Here is a 14,916-nt window from a genome sequence, read left to right on the forward strand (position 1 = left end):
TGATTACTTTTATTGAAGTAGTTTTTGCTAGTTACTTATCTATTAGGTTTAAGAAGTTGGAATCGCTGATATGTCAATAAATGACAAGTGGTGTTAGTATTAATATAACAGTAATGTTATTGGACTGTAAAAGGGGTGTAGTGTATTTACACTATTAGGAGATATCATTGAATTATCTTGGTCAATTATCAATGGCAGTTGTATGGTGTACCAGAAAAAGGAGGGGTACATTCAATGTTGAATATATTAGTACACTACAAAATGCATTACAGAAGGAGGGAGCCCTGGAATAGTACATAATTGGTCCAGTTAGCTCCCTCAAAAACCATATTCCCTCTTTTGAAAAACATTATAAGAACAACTTTTACATGACTATGTTGTCCTCAGTTCAGCACTAGCATTTGTTCATAAAATGTGTAGTCAGATATGATGGAAATACTCAGTAATGATAGAAAATTTTCATAGAAATTGATACTTCTTCTCAACAAAGAAGATTAATAGTAATTTTTGTTTGTGAGATTTCATTTAAAAGTCTTGTTTAATTGATTTGATTTTAGTATGCAGTGTGTTTATTAGGTTAAATACATTATGATATATAAAAAAAAAACATACGATACATGATAATTTGCCAAGTGTGTAAGAATACCATTAAACACACATAGATGTCTGTCATCTCACCACAGCACTAATATCATAGATCTACACAATGTCGGTTTGGCAGTTTTTCTCTGACAACATATTCTAGATGTTTCAGGTATTACATATGGTGAATGTTTCCAGATGTTTTGAAATTTATTATTCATTTGTATTGACATGTTTTTAGTAGGATTATAATTTGTCTTGAGAGAATAGATGTTTTTAACACCATTTTTGATAACAGAAAAAGGTGTGATTTCTTGCTTTTATACAATATTGTTTGAACAAAAACATGCATAAATGAAAAAAATTGAAAAAACCAAAATCTCAAAATTTTAAAACCTTGTTACAAGGAGTATATACAGACAGCCACACAGTTTTCAGGAAAAACATAATTTAAACATTGCCAATAAAAAGATTTTCACAAAGGATGAACAGGAAAGGCACTTTCCAACACTATATAAATTTGTATCCTTTGAGTGTACATTTGCCATCCATGTGGGAGGTAGGAAGGAACGTGTTTGTAGATCATACTAACCTTTGTAAAAGAAACTTGGGTAAATAAATATGCCCTATGGGGTAGAAAGAAAAACATATTTATAAACAGGCTTCAAGATCAGATACACAACAGTAAGCTAACTGATATTGTGTCCTAAATAAATAAATGTGTCATTTTTGAATTAAAATCTGTGTGGGAGGGAGATACATAAATTAAACTTGATAAAAGTGTCAGGATTAGAAATAGAGGCCTGCAATGTTTTTATTTTAAGACTTTCTGGTGACTATAACATCATTGTAATACATATCAAGCTGGAACACAAAATCCTGTTTGTACAGTCGACAGATAATGCCAGCCACAACCTAGATATCTTTTCTGTCATCTTCAAAAAGTTAATTTGTTAGATGCACATAAATTTCACGCCTACATGGAGTACGTTACCTGTGTAAGCATTAATTGTGTTGAGATTGCAATCCTGAGGACATTTAATCATATAGGTCTATTTGACATTTCACGCTCATGACACGAGTGGCTCTTATACTGATAAGTGACAGTTTTTTGTTTTTCTTTTATTTTTGGCAATCTTTTATTTCTCATAGATTTAATTCTAGCTCAGTGAAAACAAATGAAACACCGTTGATTAAATGACTTTCATTGCTCTTTTCACCAATGGAATGATTTTTTTTCAACTTCCTGTTCAGTCCTTTAACTTGCAGCTGGGAATCTGTTTACAGTGATCTACCTGGTAAATTGTTGACAATGATATCCACTTAAACGTCCCCATCACGCCCACTACACTTTCTCGTTAGTGAACTTTTTACCTGTGTCATCAGTGCATAGTCCAACACACAGGTAGATCCTGCTTAGCTTGACTGTAGGTGGACATCTAAGAAATTGTCTGGAGATTTTGATGTATGGACATGGTACAGTAGATTTGGTCAGCGATAACTAATTGACCGTCAAGTTAACATCCATGTAGGAGTATAGTGTGTAAAACTGTATACAGAACTGTAATTGCCATGGTTACTGGTAATTGATGTTTTTGTTTACCACTAAGATATCAGCAGTAGGTGGACATTTGAGGTCTGTATCATGCCAGTAATTAATTATAAACCATTAAGCTCAGCCATGTATCAACACTGTGGATTGTCTTAAGTGTTCAGCCTAACTATATTTAGTAAACAGCACTTGAATTAATTCAAAAAAAAAAAAAAAAAAGTGTTGTTCAGTATATCAATCAATAGATAAAATGTATCGGAGATATTGGCATAAAAAATTGTAGATAAAATTTGTGTCTCAGTAAAAGCTGTCGGTTTGGATAGTTCAGTCAGTAAGAATATTGGCCCAAGTAAACTTGGTTGAAGATTGAGGTGTGTGCTTTATCGCTTCCTACCCATGGCAGTTTTTGCTTATCAAGAAGCTGAGAAACGAACTGGTCATTGCTGACATGATTTTGTCCTTGGGCAAGACACTTCATCGTATTGCTCTGAAGAGCATGCGATAGGCCTCCTGTATGTTGTCCGGCTACTACAAGTAGACCCCACCTGAAAATGGCCCTGATTGTTCATTAGGTGGGAAAAAAACCAGTAAAAAAAAAAGAGTGTAACACAGAGGCTAACTCTCTACTGACAACGCTGTTGTGAAAAAAGTTAAGGATGCTTTTTTTTTTTACCTTATGCTGATGTAGTGCAAGGATAGATGCTTTTGCAGACTTCAGTTCAATTTTGACTGTGTGTTACCGTACATGATGTCATGTTCTTTGTCCTTATTGTAATGTTATAATAACGGAGAAAAAAAACACAACTGTATCACAAAATCAGACATGGCCATATCTATATAACCAAACAACAAAGGAGCTATGTGATGATAATGCATCACATCTGTAAACAGGGAAATATGGTGCACTCTAAGGGCATGTGTCTTTCATAGAAATGCAACAGCCTTCAAATGATTTATCATGTGTCAGAGGGAGTATTTGTGTATTAGAATTATGTATAACTGTGAGAAAATACGAAGGGTAAGCTGAGTGCAATATTGAAAAAATGTCTTTGATAATCAAGAAGACCTGCCATCTGCATAATTGTGGATACAGTGGGGGAGTAAGGGGTGGGAGGGCTGATTAATAGTTAAAGATTTGTTGGTAGGGGTAGAGAATAGGAATATATTAAGGGACTGAGCAGAAAGTGTCCTGGAATTTTAGAGAATTCTCAGTAATGTAGATAGATGGGGAACGCTCTATCCTGGATTCATAAATGTTTCTTTTTACTTAAAGAAATTCCTTAAATTTGTATATTGAAAAGAATTATTGAGGTAAAGGGGAAATATTACTCCAACATGTTTTTGCTGAATTTTAATGTGAAGATAGTGTGGATTGGGTTTCTGGAGGTGGGTAGGGACAGAGATGGAGGAGGTGCTTTAGCATTATGTGAATGAAATCAGTGAGGGGAGGAGAGAGGTGGTGGGAGGGACAGATTGTGCATTGTACTGAAGGGGGTTTAGTAATGTTTAAGGAGGGTTAATGTAGGTCGGTTAGATAAAGAGATGGAGGGATTAAGGGGAGCGTGAGTGGAGTGTAAGTGATGATGATTTGATTCATGTTTGGCATGGAATTGGGTGAAGTGAGGGTGTGGTCTGAGGTGGACAAAAGGAGATGTGGTGGGTGGGGATGGGGGAGTAGAGGTGTAGGGGATAGATTAGAATTGGCTTGATTATTGGCATCAAGCAAGGAGATGTCAGGTCAGCATTTTGTAGGGACAGGAAGTTGAATGGAGGAGGTAGGTGGGGGATGGGGGTTGGGGGGGAATGGTAAAAAGGCTATAGTGGGGCAAGACAAAGGTGAACTATTCAGACAGGAAAAAGTGGCTTAGAGATCACAGGGTGTGGTGTGGGATCTTTGGAGTCTGAAAGAATAGTACAAGGCCAAGTGTTGGAATAAGGATACAGGTATATGCAATCTTCTTCCATCACACTGTAATACAGAGTGTACTGTAAATTAAAGAATGTTACATATCAACAAGTAAGAAAGAAAATGACATCTACTTTCAAGTCACTGATGGAAGTTTTTGAGGTCATTTTCCTTCATTAAAACTGGTTATGACCGACTTTTAGTAGTAGTCCCATTGATATTGACATACAAGTGTTATTACTGTACCATCAAAAACTATATATCTGTCAATCTTTTTCCGGGTCATATGTAAACCTTGACCTTGAATGTATACACTACAGGGTACACGACATGAACTTGTTTGTGGTTTGTAGCAGGTAGACGTTATATAACGACATACAGATATCGGTCAGATACTTACAGCATGCACTGTGAGAATAATGCTTTTTTTACAGTACTACTCTGTGATATAAGAAATAGTCTCAAGTTTCACTTGATTTAAAGTTGACAAAGACAACAAGTTAAATGGTAGTTACATATTGCGTGACCACATATATGTTGAGGATGGACAAATCGGTGCAGACCACTTATCACCGATTACTCCAACCACATATAAACAAAGGTGGGTGTCAACCAGAATATTCTTTCCTAGCAACCCACGACTTTCCCACACTATGCCTGTGGTCCTAGCACTAGTTCAAGTTTTCACCTGTTGAAATGCAGACTGTCACCTGTATCTCCATGATATATGAAGACACTCCCATATGTTAATTTTGATACTCTTTTCAACCTTGTGTTGTCCTAACTTTTGGTCAATAGTTGGCCAATGCATATCTTATTAGTGTGGCAATAAGCCTTGGTTAATATAAGCCTTGGTTAATATAAGACCATTTACATTTTTTGCAGTTTAGTAGAATTATTTTTAAAAATACTTCAGAGTCATATAATAAACCATGTACACTTGGCATTTGCTATAGGATAATGTTTAGGATTCTGAGTCTTATTGCATGATAAAGACTCCTGTACAAAAGGACCACCTCTGCCATTGTGGAAACCTGTACAAAAGGACCACCTCTGCCATTGTAAAAACCTGTACAAAAGGACCACTTCTGCCATTGTAAAAACCTGTACAGAAGGACAACCTCAGTTATTGTAAAAACCTGTGCAAAAGGATCACCTCTATTATTGTGTAAACCTGTACAAAAAGATGTTTGCTTTTGTGTAAACCTGTACAAAAAGACATTTGCTTTGTGTAAACTTGTACAGAAAGATATTTGCTTTTGTGTAAACTTGTACAGAAAGACGTTTGCTTTTGTATAAACTTGTAAAAAAAGATACCTGCTTTTGTATAAACCTGTACAAAAAGACGGTTGCTGTTGTGTAAAACTGAACAAAAGGACCACCTATGCCATTGCTAAACCCTGTGCAAAATGACCACCTCTGCTGTTGGTAAAACCTGTTGACTATAAAAATCTGTGTAAAAGAACCAACCATCTCTAGATCTGCTGTCGTAAAAACTGATACAAAAGGACCACTTCTGCTATTGTGAAATATGTGCAACTGGACCATATCTGCTGTTGTAAAAACTTGTATGAAATGGTCACCACTGCTATATTTTAAATCTTAACAAAAGGACAGCCTCTTATTTTGTAAAACCTTGTACATAAGGACCATCTGTTCTGTTGTAAAAACCTGTACAAAAAGAACACCTCAGCATAAAGTACAGTTTATTAAATGTCTACTTAATGTTTGCTAATTTTTTATTTGGTTCCTACCAAAGACAAGAACAACAGCATTTTCATGCAGTATGACCTTTTTGTCCTGAATGCCTGAGCCAAGTGGTGTTTATGTGGACTGTGGCACTGAATGATTTGTGTGGAAATTTTATCAGACTGACAATTCTAGCTTGTAGACATTTCACACATAGATCTGTTGTAAGCACCAATGTGTGGTAAGCCCTTAAAGATCTGAAAGCAGAGACATATTCAGAGCTTTTTTTATTACAGAGACAAAAACTTTTCTTTTTAAATAAAAATTGAAAACTTTCAAGTTTTAAATGTGTTTTTGTTAGACATTTTTGGACCATGAAGGTTTATGTTTATGTACATATATGCTAGTATGGAAGCTTAATAAATTTGAAGAAAAAAATGGTTTAAAGTTTCACTAGAGTTTGTATGATAATACTCGACATATATTGTTTTCATTAAATGAGTTAAATTTGTTTAAAAGCCTTTCAGGTCTCATTTTGACATTTTCCCTTCACTGTTTCTGCCAAACACAGTTTAATTATATGACCATTTCAGTGTCCGCCCACCCTAAACTGGAAATCCAACCTCCTGTAAATGTTTCCATGAAATACAAGCTGTTGGATTTAGTCTGTATAACACCAGACAACTCAAACCTTGCCTGGAAATCTAAAATCCTGTACCTACTACTTACCACATGACAGTCTCATTTATCATGTGAATTATTGTTTAAAAAATCCGTGCTGATATACATATGATTATAACTATGTAATTTACATCAAAATTCTAACATGTCTACTTCATGGAAATTCATTTTCACACTTTCTAAATTTGTGAGGATTTTTTAAAAATCTAAATCTGATTTTTACTGCAATGCAGATAATTCAAAACTGAAGTAAAGGTATACCTGGAAAATTCATATTTACAAATATGCATGTACATGTATGATACTACAACCTTTTTTCATTTTACAAATTTGATCAAGGGAGATAACCCTGACCCAATCCAATGGTGAGGTAATTTATCACTGTAACTACTTATCAGTCCTGTACAATATGGTCACCTGCCTTCCATCATTTCTGTTTTAGTTTGTCTGTGTAATCTGTAAACCTGTATTTTGAACAGAAATATTTGGTCTATTGTCTGGTTAACACAGGTATCAGAATACAGGTGTTGATATTCAATTAAAAATGATTATCAGTAAATTCAGATTACTTTTGTTTATACTTCTGAAGCAATTACATGTACATGTAATGATTCTCTCAGACTCTTTCATCTCCCATCACCTGCCTCTGTCTTTGGTACATCAGAGGAGAACAATCAGTTTGGTGTACAGGTGTTTTACATACATCTACAGAGCTATGACCTAAATTTCACGGCTTGTTTATATATATCAAAGGGGCTACTACTCAGTTCATTAATAACCTGAAATGTGTCTGGTACACTGACTGTACATGCCACATTATCTTAAATCATACTGACTTCTATGTTGAATGAATCTCCGCAGAAAATCTGCTTTGGTTCTTAAATAATGACATAATAATATTTTTGAGAATGTTTAATTGTATGAGATATGAGGAAGGTAGATTTGACTTTGTTACCAATAAGGTCAGTGGTGAAAAGATTAGATTACCAATATGAAAGAATGAGTGGAGAAAGCAGCACACATTAATATCATATCGACCAAAGACAAAGAGATCTTTTATGTAGCTTGATCATAAATCAAGTAGATTTGATGATAAGACCACAGTGAAATCAGGTGAACAACATCCATTATTGAGAAGTATTAAGATACTATTACTGCTAGAACAATGTAGATGGCATTTCGATGTTTGACCTAATTTTTTATGCTCCCTCACCAAAAGCTGACCCAATTCTGACTAGGTTATGAGCGTTTAATAGTCTTTAACAATGAATGACAGTACTTGTTACAAATCACCTGATAATATTAACCACAAGAAACTGCAGGTAAGCCCCAGACAATGAATTTTATGAGATGGTATGAGTACCTAACAACAGCTACCACTAGACATGGTATGTTAGTAAGTACGGTATTACCAGACATCCTCGTAATCCCTCTGCAACACTGTGACTTTGTAAGTGAGATCTCCATTCAGACGACTAGTGTAAGACATTTTTTGGCAGTTGAGACAGGGGGATGTGTTTTGGTTTTGTAGTAAGTTATTTACTGTAGTAATATAGGGGGTGTAATAACGTCCATGTGCCAAGTCTCAACCGCTCCCAATTTGCTTCACTGTGGTGCTTAATATTGCTACTACATCTGTGAATCTTGCAGCCAAACTATCCCATGTTACAAACGTCTTCATCTCTACATAACTATACAGCCGCACTGATGTTCCTGTTATTAGCGTCATGTACTTACACAATTCTTACTACAGACTTGGGAGCCAAGGACTTTGTAGTAGAGGCAGGCAAATTAATGTCGAACCAAACATGAATCCCTTTTCCTTGTGCAGATGTAAAAATATAAACAATGTCTTGCTCGTACACATGTTATGTTGCTTGCGGTAACAGGTTTAATCGGGAAGCCAAAGTTTCTATACGTTTTCAAATGTGTCCAAATAACTTCAAAGCTAATTGCAGAGGTGACGTATACAATAAATTTGCCCTTAGTGATGTTGATTTTTATACACACAAAACTGTTACCAGGTGATCTTTGCACATCGGTCATAAAAATCTTCTTCATCACGTAAGCTTAGAGTAGTCTTTTACCACAAAGATTGAGGAAGTGTGTCGGTATGAGGAAGTACAGATAATGTGTTGTTCGTAGTTTCAAATCAAACTACAAAGAGATTTTAATATCTTGGAAGCTCAAGTAGTATGGTTTATAACTCCATAAAGTCTAATTGCTATATTGTATAACATGTTAATTACAAACGTATAATTTGTTAAAGGGTTTTACCGTACCTTTAATTCCGGCTTATTCAAACAAAAAATAATAATTGTTTCATGTACATAATGATGCTCTTAATACAGTTTTACTGTACATAAATTCATCTCAATAAGTGACAGATTTACAACATGCATAGTCTTATTATAGATATTTTACAGTACATTCGTTGATAATCTTTGTCAGATGTTTCTCTCGTAGCATATTTAAAGTACAGGAAATATAGCTTACATATGAGACCAACTTTTCTCTCCCAGTATGATATAATACCTTAGTTCAGTGTCAGAATTGTTCCATTTTCTACTTTACATGAACTGATTAGTACTTCAGATTTATCAGACACATTCCGAGATGGAGAGTGGCACACTGAGGTGATATTAATTTACTCATTGGAGAAATTTTGTTCAAAGGAGGTTGATCATCATTTTAAACACTTGTCAAACAAAGGTGTTTTCTACTACAACAATCTTTGAGAAATATTCCGATAGTGAAAGCATTACTTGTGAGTGAAAGATATTGCAAGTATGTAGGTTGACAACATCATACTAAGGAAAGTATCCCTCAGATATATTGTAAATGTAGCTACTTATCAAAACTGCTGTATAACAATATATGTATATATAGATAATATGATAAAAAAACTATGGCATAATTTGTTAATGAAATTATTATTATCGAATTGATTGAATAATTAATCATCGTTGGTTTTTAGGCTAAACAATCCTAGCTTACTGATTGGTGAAAATATTCCAGTAATTTTACTAGTGACCCCTAGCGACAGTCTTATGCCATGAAACAATGCCAACATCTTCCAAAAAAGTGTCATTCATGCTTACTGTCACTATGAGACAATGAAGTATTATACTAAAAACCAAAATTGAGAGACGAGGTGGTCAGGAAGATATCCTGATTGACATTTGTGTGAATCATGAACTGGCATTGCTCTGGTTTGTGGAGGATTCTCCAAGGCGGAACAATATGGTGAAACACACAGAATTATCATTGACATCTATCTAAAAGTCAGCAACAGACGATAATCAGGCGATTGGTAATTTGCCATCTTGCTAGTTAGTTAGTTAGTGTGCATTAATATATACAGTAATAATTTTATTTGTTTTTGTTGATATTAGATTTCTGCATACCAGATAATTCCAACAGTCAGTTGTGGCTGCCTCGCAAAATCTGTGATCTTATAGCTACATAATATGCACACTCACACCATTTTGGACCTTTAATTTTTCATGAAAAATTGCACACTTTACATGCAGGTTTTTACAGTCGCTAGATAAATCATTTCTTATCTGTTGTTGTTTTTGATTTAATATCCAATGCAAATGCTGGTGGAGAAATCTCTTGATTTGGAACTTTAAATTGTTTTTGTTCATTGTACATTTTTCACAAATTTCTCTGAATTAATGGAAAATGTCTTCAAAATCAGTTAGTCATCTTCTATAAAAGTTTTTTATTGTTTTGCATATGATGGATTATATCTCACATTTAAAGTTAAAAATAGATAGATTACAAACAAGTTTAGCCTTTCAGTAATTTCAGTAACATACTGGTGTTTTATTATAAAAGAAATTACAAACCTTGTTTTCAGTGAAAGTATTCCCTGAAGATTTCAACAAGTTTGACATGTGCTAATATAGATTGCTAATTTGTAATAGTTTTGTTCCAATTTCTATTCATCTCCTTGGCTATGGGATCAATACCAAAACCAAGTGTGACTGATTTTTTGGTAGACAGTCTGTTGTAAATAAGTGAGTTGGGGGAGGAGAGGAGGTTTGTTTCAAATATTACAGCCATAAATAGCAGTATGCTGTGTCACTCTTGTGGTGTTTTGATGTAACGGAGGTACAGTTATAGGGTTTGTATACTGCTGAATTCAGACCCACTTTCCTTGCCTGATTTAGAGTGACCTGTATACAGTACTATTATACCCTATAGCTTAGCTCTCAAAACATGCCAGAAAGTAAAAAACACTTCTGTTTCTACCTTATGTGCATGTCAAATGAACATTACAGGCAATTCAGTATGAATTAGACTTTTGTTTTCTGAAACTCGGGAGAGATGTCGATGAAAGCGATAAAATTAGATGGTGAAAATGATACACCAGTACAAAAAGCCTTTTTATTTGATAAGGGGAGACAACAACACATCTCGATTACAGTTAACGGGGTTCTATTATTTATTTTCATTTAAACGGTGAACACTGGGATTTATTATCTACATCCATAGGTAGAAACCCACTTACTGATTTCTTTGTGCATTAATGATTGTACACAATTTGATTGGAATATGTTTATCATTTTAAATTGTGTACGCTCTGTTATATCAGATTCATTACATATCACACACTTACTTATGTACCGTAATTATCAACAAAATTAATTCAGTGGAAGTTATACTGATGTATAACAAGGTGTTTACACACTCTCTTCACTTAGGTCAGAGCACTGCTTGATACTTTTATTCTGACTATAATAGGTAAAAGTCTAGTTACTGTGCTGAATGGCCTGTCAGGCTGTTTTCAAGTATAAAATGACGTGTAAAATATAACTCCAATATATTTCAGAAGCATCAGATATGTTCCAAATAAGTTGATACTTTGAGTTGCTATGGAATCAGTGTGACAAGATCAGTATTAAATGTCTGTGATACGGTTGTAATATTGACGGTAATATATTTACTGTCGCTGTTTGCTGTTTTGGTGTGGGATAAATTAATATAATTGAGTGTTTCCCTATGTATGTTAGGAGGGTATATGGTGAGGCCTTGACCTTGTGGTGTCTGTGACAGCTGCTGAAGCTGAGAGGCCATAATTACTGTTACATTGTTTACAGTTGTGTATGTATATAAAACAAGGACCTCCAGACTCTAATTTGTATGGATACAAGGACAAGTTAATTTACTTATAACATCTAGATAAACAGTTTTATAACGTACACAACTGCATATAACTTTGATGGAAATATCCATTGTTGATATATGACAAAAATTTAGTTTTAGAAAAAAAACATTTCTTTAGTACTTATTTCATTACTGCTTTAAGCTTACGATTCTTGAAGATTTGGGTTCTAGGTGTCTCAGAATAGTGTTAAAGTTTCAAAGCTCTGTCAACTTAATAGCTCAGGGAACATGGGTTTGTAGCAGATGCTTTACAAGATAAAAGATTTGGTAAAATTATAGCAGATCACCATTGAAGCAAAGAAAAGTAGTTCTAAGAAACAGTTCGCAGAATGTAGTAGCTAAGTCTGTGTTTATAGGTAAGGTGTATATCTTTACTAGTAGTGTGTGATGGTTCTCTTCCAGGTCAATAATGCTGAAAGCAAGAAAACATGTTTGACCCAGATATTCCTGTATTCTTTGTGATGTGCTATTAAATATGCACAATGTCTTGTATATACACACTTCTACCCTTGTATGCCAATAATATGGAAGCACCTCAGTCCAGACTCTTTGATCCTTATTAACTCTGAGGATAGACAAAACTTTCAGGATTAATAGAAAGTACTATTATAGTTATTGTATATGTTACCCAGTCATATAGTGTGCTCCAAGGACTATGATATAGAGCACACAGCAACTGTCACATCTAGCAGTAATTACCCGGACTTACTATCAATAGAGATTTATATCTGGTGTCAATAATGATGTAACACAAGGGTTTCACACTTTAAAGTGTTGAATGTGCACATTGGTAAATATTGATGTATTGATCAGTTCTTTTTCACCATCTTATATTTAATGTTCCTTTTTCTCTTAAATGAATTTTCATTTCATACATGATTTTATGAAATGAGTCTTAAACATACATTTTTATAGGTTTGAAAGAAAAACGTGGACGAAATCAGTCAAAGTCTGCCAAAATGTTTTTGCCATTTTTAGCTTATGATATAACATCTCTCTATAATATAATGTCAATTGATTTCTGGTTAGCTCTGCCAATGCAAAACACTCCAGGTAATATCACAACAGTGACATATATAAAAATATTACAGGAGTGAATTCACTGGATAGGAAGTTGATTGTTTGATAAATAGCAGTTATTTATTTCATCTGTCTGTAGTGTATTCTTAGTGTGGCCATTTTTGTGAGGGTCTTGAATTCTCAAAATTTGGGTTATTCTTTTTTGTGATGTTTCTTTTATTTTATATTTTGTAGATGGGAAGAGAGACGTACAGCAAGTGGGCGTGTACATTATGTTAATCATCTGACACGTAGCACCCAGTGGGCACGTCCGACAAGGTATGTCGTTTCTCATTCATATATGACAGATATAGCAATAATAATGATCAATGCCCCTCCTCAATAACAATTTTCTTTTAACAATAAAGCCGAAAAATTTGAAAATTAAGTGTCAGAATTTCGTCAATTTTTCTTTTCTTGGGTTTGACAAATATCTGGAATAATTACAAATAAACAGATCTGTAAATTCACAAATACGGTCTAAAATCTTTAGTAGTGATGTGGAATTTCTTCATTTGGTTGTTAGTTATAACTTCTAGTGTTTATATTTTGTGTTTTTTTTCAGGCCAGCATCTGAGTTTGTACGAAACAATGCTGTTTCCAGTGCACACAGCCGGCAGCAGTCAACAAACAGCGGTAGTCATGAGAACAACACTAGTAGCTCGTCTAACAATAATAATGACGATAGTGAAACATCCAACCCTCCCCTACCACGCCGACGATCTACACGACACCGTAATTACCTCAACCGGTCTCACCTCCACAACGCTGTCGACCTGCCCAGTGGCTATGGTAAATATGAAGGACAAGAACAATGTGATCAGATATTTTGTAGATATTTATGTTCTTTAAAACAAAGTAATACACAAACACACTTAAGCAATAATTTCATTTTAACTCTTTCACACTTAAAGTATTACATTAAAACATGATTGCATTTATAGTAAGTATTGTGGATTTGCCAAAAACATATAATGCATTAACAGCTTATTGGGCCAAATTAACCATGTTTTAAAAACTAATGTAGAATAGGAATTAGCTGAATTGTTGGATAACATAGCATAATATATTTGTAACATTTCCAATATTTTCTACCATCTTAGAGGACAAATTTAACTAAAGCAGCAATGAAAGTAATAAACATTATGTTTTCCTTCTTCAGAACAACGAACAACTCAGCAAGGTCAGGTTTACTTTTTACACACGCGGACAGGAGTTAGCACGTGGCATGACCCAAGAGTTCCAAGGTAAGTGGTCGTCTGTACCATCATACGACTTGTTCATTGTTAATTAAAATGTTATATCATATGTGAATTCATCCCCAGTACAATCATTTTAACAGTTTAAACAGTAGAATAAAAAAAACTTTTAAAAATCTGGTAATCTGTACATCGTACACCTACAGGCTTGTTATTGTAGTACTTTGTTTTTCCTCCTTATAGGGACCTGTCCAGTTCGGAGATCCGAGAGGAAGACCTCGGTCAGCTACCAGCTGGATGGGAGACCCGTCACACAGGGAATGGCCGTGTGTACTTTGTAGACCACAACAACAGGACAACACAATTCACAGATCCTCGGCTCTCTGCAAACATCCATCTACTTCAGACGACTACTCGATCCACGTAAGTTATTCCCTCCATCTCACAGCTTAGTCATCAAAGTCTTCAAGATTAGTTTCTAAGGTTTCCGTACCATCAGGGTCCATTCTTAGTAAGTTTTGTTGAGTCATATTGAATGATAGGGTATCAGTGTTTGTCTTTGTGATCAGTTGCAGTGAAGTCATAAGAAACATTCTTTAGCCATTTTCCCTCCAAATATTGTTTACAAATTTGAGAAAGTAAGATTGAGGAGAAATGTTTGATTGAACTTGTTTAATATTGTGTGTATCTAAAGCTGTTAATATTGAATATTTCTGCAGGAGTAGTAACAACAGATGTAATGATAAAGAGAACGAGTCGCCTGTGCCTAAATACAAACGAGATCTTGTCCAGAAAATGAAAATACTGCGACAAGAGTTTTCCTCACTACAGACTCAGACAGGCCACTGTCGAATGGAGGTGTCGCGTGAAGAAATATTTGAGGTAATAAACTTTCTTCATATAACACATATGCACCGGATCTCTTTCTGATATCTTACCAAATAGCTGCACTAATACTCAGTTATTGTTGTAAAAAAAATTAGGTCACATGTTCTTGAGCTGTACCTACATTCTAAGTATAATGTATGTTGTACATTTGGCTTGATCTTCTGTAATTTACAGAAATTCTGATA

General features: G+C 34.6%; 1 protein-coding gene across 1 annotated transcript in view; it reads left to right on the forward strand.

The window, feature by feature from the left end:
* LOC132551571 (E3 ubiquitin-protein ligase SMURF2-like) overlaps positions 1-14,916 on the forward strand; it is a 44,518-nt gene that overhangs the window by 20,917 nt on the left and 8,685 nt on the right. Inside the window, exons 6-10 of the mRNA XM_060215725.1 lie at positions 12,840-12,923; positions 13,210-13,436; positions 13,807-13,891; positions 14,087-14,266; positions 14,563-14,725. Coding sequence (XP_060071708.1) covers positions 12,840-12,923; positions 13,210-13,436; positions 13,807-13,891; positions 14,087-14,266; positions 14,563-14,725 — 739 coding nt within the window. The remainder of the gene's footprint in view (positions 1-12,839; positions 12,924-13,209; positions 13,437-13,806; positions 13,892-14,086; positions 14,267-14,562; positions 14,726-14,916) is intronic.

Source organism: Ylistrum balloti, unplaced genomic scaffold (genome assembly GCF_031769215.1).
Source record: "Ylistrum balloti isolate Yb309-2 unplaced genomic scaffold, AGI_CSIRO_Ybal_v1 Utg370208, whole genome shotgun sequence".
NCBI lineage: Eukaryota > Metazoa > Mollusca > Bivalvia > Pectinida > Pectinidae > Ylistrum > Ylistrum balloti.